This window comes from Ambystoma mexicanum, chromosome 4p (genome assembly GCF_040938575.1).
Source record: "Ambystoma mexicanum isolate Mex_15411 chromosome 4p, UKY_AmexF1_1, whole genome shotgun sequence".
Taxonomy (NCBI): Eukaryota; Metazoa; Chordata; class Amphibia; order Caudata; family Ambystomatidae; genus Ambystoma; species Ambystoma mexicanum.
In genome coordinates, this window is record NC_090927.1 from 1,173,736,936 (window position 1) to 1,173,757,767 (window position 20,832).

The 20,832-nt window shown below is 46.2% G+C and overlaps 1 protein-coding gene across 3 annotated transcripts in view; it reads right to left on the reverse strand.

The window, feature by feature from the left end:
• Positions 1-20,832, reverse strand: part of LOC138453708 (solute carrier family 22 member 2-like) — a 442,975-nt gene that overhangs the window by 222,235 nt on the left and 199,908 nt on the right. For 2 of the 3 annotated variants that reach the window (XM_069606816.1, XM_069606815.1), the window contains one exon: positions 6,715-6,883. The exons of the other annotated variant lie outside the window; for it this stretch is intronic. In XM_069606816.1, the coding sequence (XP_069462917.1) occupies positions 6,715-6,883 (169 nt within the window). The remainder of the gene's footprint in view (positions 1-6,714; positions 6,884-20,832) is intronic. 3 annotated transcript variants of the gene reach the window in all.

A 20,832-nucleotide genomic window follows, 5' to 3' on the forward strand; every position in this document is an offset into this window, starting at 1 on the left:
ATCAGTCCCCCGCTCGTGAGTGCCTTTCCAGTGATCGGAGGCCGTCTTTATTTGGAATGCAGTGACGTGCCATGTCACTGCGTGTCATTACTGAACACCACACTGGCCGGGCCTCTTGCCTCTCACCCCTTTTCCATAACTGATAACTGCACTGGGAAATGCAACATCGAGCTGCACAAGGGCTGCCACTTTTCAGAGAGTGCTATGAAAGTACACACTACAAAAGTACTTTATATGATATGATATGATATGGCATTTATAACGCGCCTATACACAAGTGCTTCACGGCACGACGAGGCAAGGGGGGGAAACAAAGGGATGACAGACAACAATCCTACTAGGCCGGGTGTCATTCAGATCGCGCAAGTGCATGGGAGGGGGGAAAAGGGAAAAGTGCGAGGGGGAAAGGAGAGGGGAAAGTGCAGTACAAGGGGTAGTAGAATAAATAAGATAATAAACAGCCAAATGGTGGCAAGTGCAAGGTAAGTGCAGACATAAGTGCTGGTAGGGGGACTGTAGGGAGACAGAAACAGTCCCTTGGTGCAGGGTTGCCATGGAAGGCAGTGCAGGTGTGCAACTGGCAGTGCCTGCGCCCGAATCAGACAGGGTGGGCAGGTGGTTTTGAACAGTGCAGATTTAGCCAGGAATTCAGCAGGGGAGAGAGGGAGAGAAAGCGGAAGCAAACAGGAAGGTTTTGAGGTGTTTACGGAACCGGAGATGGTTCTCCTCAAGTTTCAGGGAGGCAGGAAGGCTGTTCCAGAGGGAGGCCCCTGCCGAAGAGAGAGATCAACCATCAGCTCGTTGCTTAGAGAAGCGACTGACACTGAGGGAGTTGGAGGCAGATGAGCGAAGAGCTTGAGAAGGAAGATATTTGGGAAGAGAGTTGAAGGTAATTCGGCCCCAGGCCCCAGTAGGCTTTGTGGACAATGCATAGGGTTTTTAACTTAATCCTCGCAGACACTGGGAGCCAGTGCAGAGATTTCAGTCCTGGAGAGATACGATCCCTGGGCTTGAGGCCAAGGACAAGTCTCGCAGCCCTGTTCTGGATAGGTTGCGAAGGGCGGAGAGTAGAGGCAGGCAGATTTAGATAGAGGCTGTTACAATAGTCCAGCTGAGAGAGAACCAGGGCTCTGGAGACGGTGAGCTTCTGGAGTAAGGAGTGGAAAAGAAGAATACCTCTGAGGAAGTGCAGCTGGTAGTGTGACTTCTTAGAGATGTCGGAGATGTGACGAGAGAAGGATAGTGTGGAGTCAAAGATAACCCCAAGATTCTTAGCCTTGCAGGTGGGAGCAGGAAGTGGGCCAAGAGATGCCGGCCAAAGAGCTGCAGGGAAGGAGGGGATGGGTGTGCCGATGAGTAGGATCTCAGTCTTACTGGCGTTAAGGCAGAGGTAATTTGGGGCACACCAATCCTGGATAGCAGACAGACAGTCAGAGATGAGGGAAGGGGAGGAGGAGGCCGAGGGTGGCCTGAAAATGAGCTGTGTGTCATCCGCATAGCACTGAACGTTGGGGCAGAGAGTGGCAATGCGGTGGGCAAGGAGTGCCAGGTACTGGTTGAACAGCCAGGGAGAGAGGTTAGATCCCTGTGGGACACCACAGGTAGAGAAAAAGATATCAGAGGGAATGGACCCAAGTTGGACCTGGGAGGGTCGGTCAGAGAGGAAAGAAGTCAGCCACGCCAGAGCCTGACCGGTGATACCCAGGTTATCACAGAGACGGTTGAGCAGGATGGCGTGGTTGACAGTGTCAAAGGCAGAGGAGAGATCAAGCAAGATGAGGACGCAAGGGGTATTGGAGTCAAGGTTGGAGAGCAGGTCTTCACGGATGTTCAGGAGAGCAGTTTCCGTGCTTCTGGCAGCTCTGAAGCCAGAGTGATGGTCATGAAGACAACCAACAGATTCAGTGTGAAGATTTAGCTGGAAGATGGCCAGTTTCTCCAGGAGCTTGCCCAGGAAGGGAGTGATGGAGATTGGGCGATAGTTAGCCGGGCAGCAGGGGTCAGCAGAGGGTTTCTTAAGTAGAGGGTGCACACGGGAGTGCTTCAGGGGGGAAGGGAAGACTCCAGTGGCGAAGGAGTGATTGCAAAATTCAGCCAGAGCAGGAGCCAAGGAGTCGATGTGGTCCTTGATCGTTTTGGAGGAACAGGGGTGAACCTGTTTCGATGAGGCTTTCATAGATCGGATTTGTCTAGAAACTTTGTCTGCAGAGAAAAGGGGAAAGGCAGAGAAGGAGGGTGGGGAGGTGGCTGAAGAAGGGCCAGAGGATGGGCAAGGAGGAGAGGGAGGGAGGCGATAGGAGGAGAGTGAGGCAGGATGTCCTGAGTTTTAGAAATGAAGTGAGAGGCCAGAGCCGTGCAGAGGGCCTGGGAAGGGACAGGAGAGGTAGAGACTGCAGCAGGATTGGCCAGTTCCTTGCAGATTTTAAAGAGTTCAGCCGGGTTGTTTGATGCCGCAGAGATGCGGGCTTGGATATGAGCTCTCTTCTTGGTGAGGACGAGAGCCGGTATTGCTTTTGCAGCAGGCGGCAGGCCAGTTTGTCAGAGGATGAGCAGGAAGCACGCCCTTTCCTCTCGACCACCCTGCACTTGCGTTTTAGGGTGACAAGGTCTGAGTCATACCAGGAGTTACACTTGGCTTTGAGCTTCAGGCAGATTCTCATGACAGGGGCAAGGATATCAAGATTATCAGATATAGAAGAGTGGAGCATGGAGAGGGCTGTGTCAGGGTGAGAGTCAGCAAAAGGAGGAGGAGGGGGTGAGAAGGTGTCGGCGAAAGCCTCAACTGACACGCGCTTCATGGGGCGGATGACCGAGAAGGTGGGTGGCAGTGATGGAGGTGGCTTGACCTGAGGGGTAGGGAGGGTGAGGTGGGAGGATAGGAGAAAGTGATCACTCCAGGAAAGAGGAGTGGAGAGAGGGACAGAGAGGGCAAGGTCTGAGGAAATCAGAACATCGAGAGTGTGCCCTGCAGAGTGGGTCGGGCCAGAGGGGAGAATGGTGAGTGAGAGAGAGTCACAGAGGTCGCGAAAGAGTCCAGAGGGGGGACAGGAGGCATCCAGGTGGATGTTGAAGGCTCCAAGAAGGAGGAGTTGAGTAGTTGAGGCCAGGAGAGAGGAGGAGAAATCCTCCCATTCAGAGAGGAAGGAAGAAATCTGACCAGGTGGCCGATATATAGTAGCCACAGTAAGGGAATGGCTAGGGGAGAGGGAGAGCCTGCAGACGAGGCATTCAAAAGAAGAGTAGGTCTGCGTAAGAGTGACAGAGGCAGGAATCCATTCAGGGAAGATAAGGGCTACACCCCCACCAGAGAGGTTGGGCCTGGGCGCGGAGAGGATCTTGAAACCGTCGGGTAGGAGCGTGTCAAAGCTGGTGACAGAGCTGGCCGTGAACCAAGTCTCAGTGAGACCGAGGACATGAAGGTCAAATTCTTCCAGAAGGCGGCAGATATCAGAGGAATGTTTAACAGCAGAGTAAGAGTTAAGAGTGGCAATGTGGAGAAGGTTGCCATCCTTGAAAGACTTCCGGGGGGGGGTATAAATCAGAGGTACGCCCTGCAGAGGTGTAGAAGGTGTCCGTGAGAGGGCAGTGAGAGGGGGCGAGGGCAAGGTAGACAAGGAAAGGGGAGGGGGGACAGCAGGAGAGGAAAGGAAGTTGATAAGGCGCGGGAAGCGTCTATCAAAGAGGTGAAGGTTGGCCTGAGGACCTTGGACCAAGACAGTCCCATTTGAGTAAACATTAATGATGACCTTGGAGGAATGGAAGGATGCCAGGAGGGCATCACAATGGGTGCCACCATTATTGGTAGAAGAGGAGAAAGGAGAGAGTACAGAGACCATATGAAGGGTCCATGTGTCGGGTGAAGGAACGACAAAGAGAATGTCAGTGAGAGTTTCCTTGGAGGAGGCACTGGTGTAGGTGTCAATGATAGGGAGGCCTGGGTTTGAGACCAGGATGTCCTTTTTAAACTTCTTCCTACCAGATTTAGTGAGGAGAGCAGGATAGTCAATAGAGAAGCAGTTAGAGAAGATAGGAGAGACAGAGAGCACCATAGAGTAGGTGAGAGAGGAGGGGGTGAGGAAGGAGAGGTGGAGAAACTGTCAAGAAGTTAGCAGACAAGAAGTGAGCGGCAGGCAAGTTGCCCAAAGGGACAGGGGTTAAGAGCTCACAAATGCTCAGCTCTTGAACCAGTGGCAGGCCACCTAAGTTTGAGAATCCTATAGGGGAGAAAAAGGCCTAATATTCACAGTGCAAGATTTGAAATACTGATACAGTACTTATTTACAGCAGCCTAGGGGACGACCCAGCTGTGTTAGGAATCAGTAGGTGGGGGTAGGCCGGGAGGCAAAACCAGAGGAGAAAGAAATGGCATCTGGCGTCCACCTGCGGACACACCAGGAGCTGCACAAACGAGGTAGCAGCCCTTTGCCTAAGGGGCCCTTAGCCGTGGGGCTGCCCTGGTAGCACCAGTAAAGAGGAGGAGGGGGGGGATTGAAGCCAATCAGGGGGGAGCTGTGAGGCTTGGAGGCGGGAGGGGGGGAGGGGACACCAGGAGAACACGGAAGGAGAGAGGGGGGCTGGGGAGAAACACACAAGGGAAAACAAAAGTAGAAACCAAACTTTGCAACAAAAAAAAACCAAAAAGAAATACACGGCCCACGGAGGGGCTCAGTTACCGTTAGCTGGAAGCCTGCAGTCACCGGCTCTGCCTTGATGGAAGTGGCGAGCGCGGTGGACTGCAAGGCAACCTAGCTAGGAGGAGACACAGAGTAGGAGCCAATCAGGGTGGAGCTAGGAGGTTTGGAGGCAGGAGGGAGGGAGGGGACACCATGAGAACACGAAAGGGGAGAGGGGGGCTGGGAAGAAACACACGAGGGAAAACAAAAGTGGAAACCAAACTTTGCAACAAAAAATATAATATAACAAGGTATTTCCCCTACCCAGTAAAAAGTGATTTCTTTGTTTGCAAGCTGTATGCTTGCTGAATTTTGTTTGAATTGTGGAGACATGCACAGTGTTTTGTCTCGATTCTTTGTTTCTGTTTGTTTTCAATTCATCATATATCGCATGAAGTGTATGCGTGAAGTCCAATATTTCATAAAAGTGAAGGAAATCAAGAATGATGAATAGCCAGGATTCCTAATTATGACTAAAAAACGGGTGTAGTTTAGACAAAAAAGGTGGTGAAAGCATAGTACTATTGAAATAATTAATGATGTGCGGGGAGTGCAATTCGGGTTGAGACAGGATTGAGAGTTCCATACTTGGATTCTTGAAAAAGGGAGAGATGCTCAAAAGATGAGTCATTACACACATTCAACGTAATTATTTTTTGTACTTTGGAACATGATGTGGGGGCCATGCTTTAGCTCATCTCGAAGGGGGATCCCTGAATATAGTGGGAGCCAGAGTAATGATTTTGGGCGAGTATCATATGATCAGACTTTTGAACCAGTTCCAATAGCTATAGGTTTTTCTTAAGCAAGCCAGTGTTATTGCAGCAGTACAATCTAGATGTAAGTAAATCCATGACCAATTCTATGTGTCAAAAATTGAATAAAGGTGTAGCTGGAGGTGTGCACGCCATGATACGATATTCCCTTCAAGATTGCCGGTATCCTGGTGGATTTACGGCCAGGATACAGGCAAAGATGTGATGAGACATTGTGTTTTGAAGGTTATGATCTAGTTTGTTATAGGACTGTAATACAATAGTTTGTTAAACAATAAAACAAATAAATAAGTAGGCTTTGCTAAATGTCAGTGATTCAGGGAGGTTAAATAATATATGTTTTGGACCGAGTTTCCCGTGGAGCAGCACTTAGTCTTAGAACCATTGCTTCATCAATTCATTGATCTGGGACAGACAAGGTGGTAGGACTTGGCTTGATTTAGTGTTTTCATTATGTGGCGTAAGGTCTGATTGACGTCTGCATGCATTTATAAAGTCATCCTATTTTGATCAGCTAGGTTTATCAGTGGATGAAGTAGTTGAAAATAAGCATTGAAAAGCCACGGAGAGAGGGGAAATCCCTAAGGCACTCCAAAAGGATATCCCTTTAAATTCTAAAGGGATACATTATTCTAAATGGATAAATCAGTAATGCTGCTAATGTTATGGGGGAACTAGGCTATGCAGGGATGTACTGCAGGTAGTTTTGAGGGCATTCAAGAACTGCCCGATCACCAATTTCATAAGCCATGCAAAGGTCAAGCGAATTAGGGTACCTGCCTTATTGTCATCCATGACCGTCAAAGGTTCTTCTTTGATATCTGCCAGATTTGACTGGCCCGATTGATGGCTGGCAGTTGTAAAGGAGTCATGGGCCATTACTGTGGCCTAGCAAGAGTTTGAAATATCATTTCGATCACCTTTATTTTTTTATAAAAAGCGTAATCGCCTCTTTTTTAGGTAGGGCAGTAATGTGAGGAGCAGACGGAGGAAGAGCAATTAGATTTTCTGAGTAAAATGCTTAGAGTCATCCAGTAGGTAGAAGTAGTACCTTTACCCACGGTTCAAAAAGACAACTTTTTGTAGATAAAACACATGCGTAGTGGCCTCACTTACAAGGTTAGGAGTTTATTCATTAAACAGTAAGGTCAAATACTACACACTTAGCTATAAAGAAAGTCACACATCCGAAGATTCAAGGTACAGCAGTTACAACAGGCTTAAACAGATCACATGATGTTTTAGTCCTCTAAAAAGAGCCTTACCAATAATAGAGCAGGAAGAAGAAATTTGGCACAGTAACTGCAATCTGCAAGATTCGCCAGTGTGGGATTGCATATGCCATACCCGAGAGTATAAGAAGTCCCACAGTGAAAGCGGCTTGGTAAACAATACCAACAATCTTCCTCTGGTTTAATCCGACAAATTCTGCAACTGAATCAGATAAAGATATTTAATCAACACAGCTCTTGATTGACAGAGTAGCAGTAGAATTTCCCAATTGCTAATTTAAATAAACGACAGAAATGCACTCATAAATCTATATATGCAATTTTTTTATTGTGATATGGTCTTGTGATGATTCATTGGTTCACAACACTTCTCCCGAAGGGGGAGCCTTTGCCTGTGAGGCTAGAGAGGTGAGGCCGCTACCTAATAGTCCCCCTAGGGCTGGTAGAAAGAAGGAAGATATCACAGTTAGAGACACCCCCTCTGGGGACAAGGACCTCTGTTCCATGATGGAACTCCCTAATCCTCCTTCCCTAAAAACTATGAAACCCTTAAGATCTGTCAGGGCTCAGGCTGACAATACTACTGTGTACTTTTGTGATACTCCTTCTCTTCTTCCTAAAAGATTAGAGACCATGAATATGAACACTCAGTCTAAACAGGATTTGTAGTATGAAGGAACTGAGAAGAGGAACATTTACAGAGTCATGCAGAACACTCAAGTGAAAGATACTGGGACGAGATGGCCCCAAAGAGGCAACAGGAGTGCACAACTAAGCCTAACGACAGACTATGGCATTCTGCTGGGGAGGTCCCAGCCCAACAAGATAACATGCAAAGAAGGACTCAGTAAAAAAGAGGTAAAGAGAGTAAGGAAAGGCTATTCTGACCAGGTGGTTAGCCTGGTCAGCCTAGGAAATTAAAACCGGAAGAGGAGACAGGAGGTTGCAGGAATAACCCAGACACTGGGAGGACGAAGGCCGAACGAGTGCAAGCTGAACTGGAAGCTGGAGTCCGGAAGATGGTGGCGTGACCTCGAGGAGGTGGACCGAGTGGGTACCACAACTACGCTGATATCTCCTGCTAGGAATGCCCGCGGAGACACATCAGGACCGCGAAGAGGGAGAAGAGCGAAGCCGAACAAGTGTTCACTAGGAACACAGAAGCCCAACACCCCAGGAAGAACTGGTAATGTGCTCTGACCGAATTAAAGGTAATGGGTGCTGCAGGAGACCCAGTAGGGAAGTGGGGGAATGGGAAGCAAAGGAAAAACAACACTAAGTTGGTTGATTGTGATGTTTGTTTTGGCTTCTGAGGCTGTTTTTCTGGTCTGGGCTGGATCCAAAGGGTGCAGTCTGTGGGGTGTAGTCCTTTGTTTGTATCTGGCCTTTTCCCAGTCCCACCCTCCCCGCTCCAACCTGCCCTGATTGGTACATTCACCTGGTCATAACTGACCTTCCCAGGGCAGCCCTCTGCCTGGCAGCCCCTGCGGCTAAGGACCCCAAGGCAAAGGGCGGCTCCTGCAATGGTATCTCCAGAAAGTGTCTGCAGGTGTCACCAGAGGAAGCCAGCAGTGAACAGACACCAACAAAACTAAGTGTGGCATGGGTGGGGTGTAGAGCAATCACTCTACTCCAGAAAGCCCCCGCCACTCTACCATATCTTTCCTTAACGTAAACCGCCATAGACTCACACAAAGCACACCTAGAGAGATTTGACCCCGAAGCTAAATCCATTGAAGGCTGGACTGTAAAGCTTGTCCTGCATAACATACTAACATACTTACCAATGTTAACTTGTGCCACTCCCAGAGACAATGATGATTAACCAGCCTCACACTAAGACAGGTGCAACAATGTTACCAAGAGCCACACTAAGATGGAATTGTAAATGATAGCATGTACCTCATCTAGACAGAATTATGACTGGTAGCATATAGCTCACTTAGTTGGTACTGTAAATGATAGATAGAATTGCGAACGATAGTATGTGCCATACTTCGATTAAATTGTGAATGATAGCATATCCCGCACTTAGATAGACTTGTGAATGACATCTAGAGAGTGTGCCCGCCCTATTAGCGTCACTGTGTTAAGGTTGAATCTAGAGAGTGTGCCCTAATAGCGTCACTATATTACTATGAATTAAACTTAGAAATTGTGCCCTAGTGGCGTCTCTGTGTTAAAGTTGAACTTAGAAAGTGTTCCCGAATAGAGTCGCTGTGTTAAACTTGAACTTAGAAAGTGTGCCCTAATAGAGTCACTGTGTTAAAGTTGAACTTAGAAAGTGTGCCCTAATAGAGTCGCTATGTTAAAGTTAATCTAATAAGTGTGCCCTAAGATCGTAACTGTGTTAATGTTGAATCTAGAGAGTGTGCCCTAATAGCGTCATTGTGTTAAAGCTAATCTTAGAAACTGTGCCCTAATTGCGTTGTCACTGTGTTAAAGTTGAACTTAGAAAGCATGCCCGAATAGCGTTGGTGTGTTAAAATTGAACTTAGAAAGCATGCCCTAATTAGCGTCACTGTGTCAGTGTTAAATTTAGAAGGTATTCCCAACATCAATGTGTGTGCCCTAATAGCGTCATTATCTTAAAGTTGAATCTAGAAAGTGTGCCCTAATAGCGCCACTTCGTTAAAGTTGAACTTAGAAAGTGTGTCCTATTAGCGTCACTGTGTTAAAGCTGAACTTAGAAAGTGCGCCCTTATAGCATCTCTGTGTTAATGTTGAATCTAGACGGTATTCCCAACATTATTGAGTGTGCCCCAATAGCGCCACCGTGTTAGAGCTGAATCACGATGGTATTCCCAACATCACTGAGTATGCCTAATAGTGTCAGTGTGTTAGAGCTGAATCACAATGGTATTCCCAACATCATTGAGTATGCCTAATAGTGTCAGTGTGTTAGAGCAAAATCTAAAAAGTGCGCCCTAACAGCGCCACTGTGTTGAGGTTGAATCTAGAAAGTGTACCCTAATAGCATCACTGTGTTAAAGCTGAACTTACAAGCGCGCCCTTATAGCATTATTAAACTCGCACCAGATTGGGATTTCTTGTGATTGTTAGCATATGCCACTCTTGGTTGGAATTGTGAATGTTAGCACGTTCCACTCTTGCTGAATTCTGAATGATAGCATATCCCACTCTTAGTTGAATTGTGATTGTTAGCATATCCCACGCCTGGTTGGAATTGTGAATGTTAGCGCGTCCCACTCTTGGCTGAACGGTGAATGATGGCATATCCCACTCTTAGTTGGATTGTGATTGATGGCATGTCCCACTCTTAGTTTAATTGTGAATGATAGCATGTGCCGCAGTTAGACACAATTGGGATAAATAGCATGTGCACTAATAGCGTCAATGTGTTAAAACGGAATCTAGAGAGTGTGCCCTAATAGCGTCACTGTGCTAATATGGAAGCTAGATGGTATTCCCAACATCATTGAGTGTGCCCCATGACATCAGTGTGTTAAAGTTGAATCAAGAAAGTGTCACCATGTGAAAGCTGAATCTAAAAGTGTGCCCTAATTGCGTTGCTTTGTTAATGTTGAACCTAGAGAGTGTGCCCGCCCTAATAGCGTCACTGTGTTAGAGCTGAACTTGGAAGGTGTGCCATAACAGCGTCCTTGTGTTAAGGTTAAATCTAGAGTGTGCCCCAATAGCGTCACTGTGTTAGAATGAATCTTAGAAAGTGTGGCGTCACTGTGTTAAAATCGAATTTAGAAAGTGTACCCCGATAGCATCACCATGTTAAAGTTGAATCTAATAAGGGTGCCATAAAAATCATCACTGTGTTACTGTTGAATCTAGAGAGTGTGCCCTAATAGCGACACTGTGTTAAAGTTAATCGTAAAAATTGTGCCCTTAATTGCGTCACTGTGTTAAAGTTGAACTTAGAAAGCATACCAAATAGCGTCACTGTGTTAAAGTTGAACTTGGAAAGTGCACCCTAATAGAGTCGCTGTGTTAAACTTGAACTTAAAAAGTGCATCCTAATAGAGTCGCTGTGTGAAAGTTGAACTTAGAAAGCATGCCCGAATAGCGTTGCTGTGTTAAGGTTGAATTTAGAAAGCGTACCCTAATTAGCATCACTGTTTCAATGTTAAATCTAGAAGATATTCCCAACATCAATGTCTGTGCCCTAATAGCGTCATTATCTTAAAGTTGAATCTAGAAAGTGTACCTAATAGCGTCACTGCGTTAAAGCTGAACTTAGAAAGCGCACCCTTGTAGCATCTCTGTGTTAATGTTGAACATAGACGGTATTCCCAACATCATTGAGTGTGCACCAATAGCGTCACTGTGTTAAAGTTCAACCTAGAAGCATCCCCTATTAGGGTCACTGTATTAGAGTTGAATTAAGATAGTATCACCAACACCGTTAAATGTACCCTAATAGAGTCACTGTGTTAAAAGTTAAATTTAAGAGGTAGATTGTGCCTGATTGCATACACTTCACTGATTACCACAATATCTAGAACACAGCAGTACTATGACACATTCGGTAAAGCTGTTCTCATACTAACATGACCCATCAAACCACGCATCATCCTAATAAAACACAGCTAGCTAGCACACACCGGCTAATTTAGGCGTCTCCTCAGGCCTAACGCAGCCATAACTCAGTCTGGTTATCAACCCTCCAGACTGAACACATTCAACTGATCTCCTCAGCACCATACCTACCGCTAAGTAGCAGCTATCATGCAACAACCACACCGGCTGCACACATACCTGGTGCGCCCACGCACTTTATGGCTCTCTCTCTCTCAACTGACTTGAACTGCAGTTCACGAGGACGTTCAACCTACCAGCGCCTTCAGATCATACCAATGGTACATAAGGCGCTATACAAATGCAAAATAACAATAACAATAATTAAGGGCCCCCCTTCTTTACCTTAAAAAGGAGGCAAAACCTAAGGGACAGATTGGTCCAGACGCTACCCCATCAGAACGAGGAGCAAGAACAAATATAGCCTATGCTGTGGACAAGAGGACCACCGACAGGCCATTCTCCATGCGGCAGATGCTCTGTGCGCACTCAAACAAAACGAAGTGTTGACATTGTGTGGAAGATCCCTTGGGTCCAAAAAACATCCACCAATTGCAACAGCGCTGGGGTGATATATTTGATGACTTGCCTGTGTAATCTCAAGTACTTAGGCACGACCACACGTTAGGTCAGGAAGAGAATGATAGAACATAAGTCCTGTCTACGGACCGGTAAACTATTGGCACCCCTAGTACCACCTTTTATGGCGGAGGCCCATGGTCCAGATGACTTTAATTGGACAATAATTGAGAAGATCAAGATGCCAAAACGAGGCGGCAACTTCAATAACATCATAATGCATAGAGAACAAAATTGGATCTTTAGACTAGACACCTGCAATCGGGGATTGAACGAGGCGGTTCAATGGCATGATTTAGCAGTGCTGCCACGCTGAACACGCCAGCTTAAAATACATTTCATGACCATCAGCGGGCGTTGCACTTGCTGTGACCATTCACTGCTATGGACTCTGCACGCAAGCACACGTGAGTGCCCAATGAATGGCAATTTACAGTACTCATGGAGCACGACCTGAGATCATGCCATGTGACCACTTCTACGTGTGCTCTGCCACCAGGACACGTTCCATCCGGCAATCACTTTACAACAGTGTAATGCCAAACACTCAGTGATTGCCCACCATAAATTCATTTTTCTATTGTCCTACCCACGTGAGGCAAAGCCACTGAAAGAACATTAGAACACAACGGCTTGGGTAATCATAAGCTGATACACGTCAGTGATCCTGAATAGGTACTACAGTGGATCTAATCAGCATGCTTGTAAATACATCATGAGCCATCCGACATCTACAACGTAACTGGATCATTCGACAATGCGAAAAGCCCTTTGGGTACACAGTGACAGACTCAGTTTTTACATGCAGGCTGCAGCCGCTTGACAGAGCGATGGGACGAACCTAGTTGCCACGCCCCTTATGATGCACTACAGGGCGGGGAGTATACCCACGCCCCCGTTGACGTATGCGGTATACCACCACCATCGCACAAGTCAGTGGGTACTTCCTATCCCTTCATCACTAACGAGCAGAGACACTTTTGAGGCAACAAACCGCTGGTGCAACCAGATCGGCAGATTATGCTGCTCTCTTTGCCCAGAACACTGTCATATACAGCCTCAATACTCAGGCTTTGGCCGCGAGTCGCATGAAACAAGAGGAACAGTATGGCCACGCCCCAATGACGCACAATGGGGCAAGCACCATTCTCATGTCCCTTTGACGTATGCAGAAACCTTCTTTTTTTACTTACGAGATACCAGAGCTAGTCGTCCTCCGCTAGGAATAAGCAGAGACGCAAGTCAGGCAACGCAGTGCTTCATACAGGTAAGCGGGGGAGGCAAGGTGCCAATATATGCCAGCCCGGTTACAACAGCGGACCCCGCTGTGCAGCAATAATGAACTGATTAACATAGCTAGTTACAATGTCTGTTTCCCTCTGCCATACTAGACTTTGGGAAGCATTTACGGAAATATGCAACGCACAGAGTGGATGCACTGCCCCACTCACCAGTACCCACCAGCCTCCAGGCAACTCTCAATGGCTGGCTAGGTAGGTGCAGGGGCAAGTAGCGACGTGGGTCACTGGACTTGTAATCACTGGCCCCTTGTGGGACCAGCTGGACACTCACATTGAATGGACCAGTGCATGTGCACACGACAGGAAGTGGAATCACCCACACAAAACCAACACCCTGTCCCCTTTTTCCTTCACACTCCCCACAGCTCACAACCCCCCACCCCTATTCCTGTCTGACCCCTCCTTGAAGTATGGGCCTCTGTAATTTTGAAGGCACCCTACAACCTTGGTGAAAAGACCAAAGCACATAACTGCATGTTAAATAAGCACACCATGACAGCTAAGTCACTTGAGCACAGCATCTGGGAGTAACCCATTGCTCTCTCATTCTGTCTCCTGGTCTAGGGAACAGAGATGACCCCCTTATCTGGACAAGCAGATATAACTTGGAGTAACTCCACTTACATAGAAGCAATGGGTCCTGACGAAGATGACAGTATCTACAAGGTGTCATTGAAACCAGTCGACCACAGAAATCGTGAGCTTGTCTCGCGATCAGTACGATGTCCATAGAATTGATCTAAGACACGTTAGCAATTGGATATACTCACTCGTTGTGAGAATACTTTTAAGGTTATCCCTAGACAGAGGGACATTTTAATACCTACGTGTACCTTTTGGTAATGTCCGGAGATACAAGTCCAGAAGGTGAATAAAAGTAACTAGTCCTCTGACTGTAGAGCTCCTATAGACATACAAGAGACATTATCCAATCACAAGTAAAGTCTCCTTTTCTCTTTTGTTATATGTTGGTATTTAGTTGAAAGCTTGATTTAATGAATGTGAAAAGCGGCGACGGGCGACAGATTCTCTTCTGCTATGCCTGTTAGATAGGCGACGCACCACAACCGCCACCTAGGCAGAGCACCCCCCTTCAGGGACAGGGTGTTCTTCTCTCAGGGATAGTTTGAATGTTGATTTGGTTTGCCTGCAAGAACGCGTATGTTTTGCTGAGACTAAATACTTGCTCCAAGAACCTTTTTTTTGTGTTACGGGCATGTGAAGCAAGCCTCGGGAGAAATCTCCCTCGTCTCAGTAATTGCACTGAGAATAGAAATGGGAAGAAAGCCTTGAGAGTGATCTCCCTTGTCTGAGTAATTTCATTGAGAATACGAATTGTGAAGAAAACCTCAGGAGTGATCTCTCTCATCTCAGAAACTGCATTGAGAATAAGAGTTGTGAAGGAAGTCTCAGGAGTGATATAACTTGTCCCAGTAACTGCACTACGGATAAAAACAGTTGGGAAGAACGCCTTGGAAGAAATCTTCAGGGGTCGAAATTGGGATTCATGGAAATAGCTCCTCGGTATCAGGATTTTATTCTGACCAGGAGCTATTAAATATTGTTTGGAAAATGTATTTGTAGGTGTCTTTGAGGGAATCCTACTTTCTGAATGCTATCGGTTTCTGCACTCTTTGCCAGAAACAAATACAGAAACCATAAAGATTTGTTTTCTAGGTCTGTACGTCAGTGCCCATAGCGCAAATATGTTGCATTAGGCTCTGTGAGCATAAGTAAGCATGGTTTGGGAGCTTTTTGACAGACGCACTATATTGCATGTTTAAGGAGCTGAATGTGTACCCCTAGTTTTGTGTGCCATTACCTTTTTAATACAAATCAACAAAATCTATGTTCACAGTGAAAGGTGACAAAATCAAGTTTTAGCAAGTATTTTACAAGTTGTGAAAAATGGATTTGATGGTGGCCATAAAATAATTCTTGTACATATTCCATGGATTTCAATCAAGCAGCATCTATCCTCACTGTAGTGGACATAGTTCAGGCATGCGGTTGCATCATGATTCATGTTCTACCATTGTACTATTCATGTTTTTACAATCATTTAGCTTCCTGATGCTATCTGTTGTACTTTTCGTGCCACGTGTTCACACTTTAAACGGATATCAAATCCAAGTGTGCAATGCCCTGTTTCGTGAGATCTTGCAATCGCTGAATCCTGGATGAGCAAATGGAAGTCGCTTTCAGGCAGGAGGCATTGAGTGAAATGTTATCCTGATAGCCATGTGCGGTGGTCGCGGAGGGAGGCTGCCGCCTATCGCAACATCTCAGGTCATCAAAATTGCAGAGTTGATTAAGGCGAGCCGCTCATGGTGTCTTTGAAGAATAGCAGCTGTGGCCCTTCTAATTAGCACCATACATCTCAGAGAAGTTGCAAGCAAACCAAAACCACCACAGTGGGGTGAAAGGGTGATTCGGTTTTGCAGTGAGAGCAGAGCCAATTTACTTCCAATAATTATTTCAAATGTAGGTGATGCAATCAGAGTTATATGCACATTACCATCAAATCAGAGAGGTGATTGTTATTTTCTTGGTCATGAATGTGCCGACCACAGTTTGCAAAAGTAATCCAACTTTGAAAGACATAGGAATAAGAAACTATTGAATGGCATGCTTTTCAACATATAAAACTTGGTGTTCTAAATATTGTGCATGCATGCCAATCTGCGGACGGCTTTTCTACAAGGTGCAATGTATTTACATTTTGCAAACGCGCGCTATTTTGCTTTAAGGGAAAGTAAAGTATTTTGCTAAACGTTTTTGATTAGTACTCAATGAATCATTTGTAACAGAATTGTATTTTTAAAATTGCCTTAGGTTTTTTTAATTGGTGATCTGAATAAATGTGAAGATATGGTAGGCGCCACAAATCCTTAGGAGGATTTTAGGCCCGCAGCTGCACTTTGGTGCATGGCAATTTGCTTCACAAGGAGTGTCTTTGTGACAACATCCCCTGGCCTTCCGGGACTTTTTTTTTATTGTCCCTACGGTTCGGCCATGTGTTTTTAAGCATAAATCGGTAGATCGTAGAAAACTTTCCTATGGACCTTACCCGACTTTTCGTCCATTAACGCACTCGAAATCAGCCGCCATTTTCTGATAATCCTATCATTTCCCCCCATCGCCCTGGCTCACCTGCTTTTGCGGCACTAAATCAAATCCCCCGCCCCTGAGCCTGACATCAGCAGACGCGTACCGCCCATTTCCCAACGCCAAAGCACGTTTCGTGTCAACAATCGCTGCGCCTCAGCTAATGAAGTGTCGCCATGGAAATGGCAGGACGCCTCTTTCCTCAATAAGTATAAACACACCGTTTCACAACACACAGCAGCAGATTTTCGATTCCATTACTCTATCTGTGTTACTTTGAGTATTCTGTGACTCGTTTCTGTGCTCTGGTCAGCTACCTTCGCCGCTTCTAGGCCTTGTGAACACCTGTACCATCTCTGTAAATTATTTTACTTTCTTTACCACACAATGGCTACAATAATGCCGTATATGTACGAGCCCGAGTACACCGAGGAAGAACTACTGGAAAGGCAAGCACGCGAAAACGATGGGGATTCGGACGGCAGTTGGGAGGACCAGTCAACGGATGAAGAGCCTGGACCATGTCGCATGGACGGCGTCTCCACCTGGTGCACGTGCAATCGGTGCGAGCTAATGCCAACTGAGGAGGAGAACTGCTGCTGCCGTGAAAATTCCGGGTGCTTGTCCTGCATTTCGGAAGGCGAGCCAAGTCCGCAATGCATCACCGAGCTGCCAGAGTTCAGGGAAGCCTGCCTCTCACGGACCGTGTTGAGGATGATGATGGTGCTTATGCACGAACTTCGCGGCACTGTTCGTCCGCGTAATCCGAGTAACGAGTAAGTATACTCTAGTTGTGATGTCAGTGATGCCACTACTATTTCATGGTCGTCTCCCACATATAAAATTACATCTACATATCATTCGAACGCATGTAAATTGGTTCCATATTGTGCATTTTCTAGATAGAATTTTTTTCAAAGCAGAATGAAATTTTTTACCTGAATCGACAGTGATTAGAAATTTTTGTCATTTTAATACAGTTTGCATCTTTCATTTTCACAGGTGGTACAGGCTGGTGGCCTATCGTTGCTTCACTTGGTGGCTTCACGGGAGGCTCGGACACCGCGTTCGGAGAGTAATACCTGCCTGTGCGGTACTTGCCATTAGACAACATTTCCCCAGCGACAGTGGACAATACCGCGGATTTTCCCTGGATGTGCTGCAACCGGAACTTTACAATGTGTAATGTTTATTATTTATGTTCAATTGAAATTAAGATCTAAAATAAAACCCAACATATATTTTAACAATGGTTGTTTGGATTTTTTAAATGAATCTAGTGTGTCTCCATTGAATAGTCTTCCTGTGCCTTGTCTTGTCACACCACATGTCTCCGGCCAGCATCCTCCCTCACGCTGGCCGCCCACCTTCAATCCACATAACCGTTGAACCCATATGCAGCAGACATACATATGTTATTTTGCGGGTTGGCATCAAGCCTCCCGGCCTTGCCTCCTCCCCCAAAAATACTTACCACACCACTTTGTTCAAGCATTGGCAATAAAAGGCCGTTGGATTTTATTGATACAAAACATGGTTATAGGTAAATAATCAATATGGTTGATCATAATAAATCATCCTTTTGGGCACCGGGTACAGAGATGACCCCCTCTGGCCCGTGCCGCCTTGCCACCACAGGCCAGCCTGCTGCTGACTAACTGCCTAGGCATCCAGGGTCTCCAGGGTGAACTGCACCCATATATTCTCCTGGGAGGGTGAGGTATTTATAAACTCACCCCCCTGCCTTCCATGTACTAGATCCTGCAGCCTGCCTCTTACATGCAGTTAGATGGCCTCTCCTTGGTGAGGCCCTGCGGCAAACGAGTCTTGTCTGCACGACCACCGCCCCAATCCACCCCCCCGCCCTATCCAAGGCAGTTCGCACCGGGGTACTTGCGCTGGCAAGTGTAGCTGTCAGGGAGCGATAAAGGCCAAGGAGGTGCCAAAGACCATGTACACTTCAAAGTGGTCTATAGAGCATGGGTTGTTGTTCCCATGTCTACCTCCAGACCCCGTGTCTCCTGCCAAGCATCCCCCCTCACGCTGGACGGCCCCCTGCAATCCACATAAGTGTGTCTCCATTCACGAGTCTTCCTGTGTCTTGTCTGCACGACCACCGCCCCAATCCACCCCCCGCCCTATCAAAGGCAGTTCGCACCGGGGTACTTGTGCTGGCAAGTGGAGCTGTCAGGGAGCGATAAAGGCCAAGAGGTGCCAAAGACCATGTACACTTCAAAGTGGTCTATAGAGCATGGGTGTTTGTTCCCATGTCTACCTCCAGACCCCGTGTCTCCTGCCAAGCATCCCCCCTCACGCTGGACGGCCCCCTGCAATCCACATAAGTGTGTCTCCATTCACGAGTCTTCCTGTGTCTTGTCTGCACGACCACCGCCCCAATCCACCCCCCGCCCTATCAAAGGCAGTTCGCACCGGGGTACTTGTGCTGGCAAGTGGAGCTGTCAGGGAGCGATAAAGGCCAAGAGGTGCCAAAGACCATGTACACTTCAAAGTGGTCTATAGAGCATGGGTGTTTGTTCCCATGTCTACCTCCAGACCCCGTGTCTCCTGCCAAGCATCCCCCCTCACGCTGGACGGCCCCCTGCAAACCGCATAATGCCACGACATATACACGTCATTCATTCACAAACACACCCCTGTTTCGAATTCTTTATAACCCACTTCATATTTCTAATGAGAACTTCTTTGCCCTTTGCTAGTCAACCCGTGAAGGTGCTGGTTATCTGCTCTTCGTCTCTGTGAACTTCCGTGACCACTTCGAGGAAACTCGTCAGTTTGCAACCTGTGAACTGCTCCCTGTTCTACGACAAGAAACTACTCTGATCCCTGCATCTAACTGTTTGTTCGTCAAGGTAAGGCCATGTACCATAATCATTTTGCGTCCAATTTCTTTTCGTTCAAGACAGTACATGCAAGGAACTAGTCACATGTTCTGAGTTTAGTGAAATTATTTTTCTATTTTTTTAAAGTTATTCAAATACTTATCCGCATGTGAATAACGTGTATAGTTCCAAGAACCAAAAAGAACCTTGCATTGAACCTTTTATGTGTCATTTAATTTTTTAACACATTGGTATTCATAGAGAATTGTTGATCTTTACTTTTCAGAACTTTCCACAATGCCTGCCTGTTCCATTGGCGGTTGCCCTTCGAAGACTCATAGTAAATCTGAAGGTACTATAATGCATGTTTTCCCTAAGACAATAGATCAGATAAGAGAATGGGTCCGATATTGCGGATATCCACCGTCTGAGCTTGAAAGTAGAGTCCTAGAAGTCTTTGCGGACAAGAGGGGTGATCGATACCGCATCTGCAGCAGGCACTTTACCTCTGACATGTACTCCACATCATTGCTAATAAAGAAGAACACACCGCGAGCGAAGCGAAAATTGCTCTCAACCGCTATTCCCACTCTATTCGTCCACATCCCTCCACTGGTGAGTCAAGTTTACGTATTTATCTCTCGGCCTTGCGGTAGTGTGTAGCATTAGCTAACAATAATTTCCCCATTTATGTATCCACTCAATATGAAGGCGGAAGATTCTCCATCCGTGTCGTTATTGCAGTCATCAGCCACTTCAAGCGCCTATCAGGTAATCTTACTTAGCTATTCTGCCACTGACTTGTTTTAGGCATGTAAATCAATAGTTTTAATTTATCGTGTGATTATTTTACCTAATGGTACACCCTTGTACTCGTCCTCTAGTCTTTGTTTTCAGTTATAATTATTGTTATCCAAAATAATTCAAGTACTGTCTTTCAGGGAGATGCTGAGGAGTCCAACGCATTGACGACAACCGTTGATGTCACTCAGATGCTCGAGGTACGTTTCCGGACAGTTCCATCGATGGAGATCATCAGATCTTGCATTCTTGTAGCGTGATTGTTACACACAATGTTTCTTTCGTTTTTAGCCATTGATATGTCCTTCTGTCGTCGCCCTCCTATGTGTCTTCTTTTTTCAATATTGTGTTCATTACTGATGAAAGTCCTATGTTTCAGGGAGTCGATGGAGCATTAGTCCAAGAAGAAGGGGGAGCATGCAGTTACGGGTCGGCGCAACAGCTTGCAGAAGTGTGCACCGCAGTTACATCGTCCCTTGATGTTCTTATGCATTTCGAGGTATGGATACTGACAGTTCGATCAAGCGAAATCATATGACGTGATTACATCCGCTATACTTCCTTCTTTATTAACGCAAGTACTATGTTTCAGGGAGATGACGGAGCTTCTTCTACAAGAACATCACCCCTAGTAGTTGATGCAGTTCTCTGGGTGGTGACACTTCCAACGATCGAGCAAATCGAATCATATTTAGATATCCATTATTTAACTGGTCATTTGTGCAGGTCTATTTAGATGAGCCGTTGACGCCTGCACAAAGTGTATGTTCTTTTTAACAAAATAGAAAACCATACTAATGCAATTACTGTGTTTCAGGGAGTTACTGAAGCATCATCTTCAATAATATCATCAATGGAAGTCTATGAGGAGCCCGAGGTATGGATCTTGACAGTTCCATCTAACTAGATCAACAATACGTGAATATTTGTCGTTTGAATGTTCTACACAAAGCGTTCATTCGTGTTTTGCT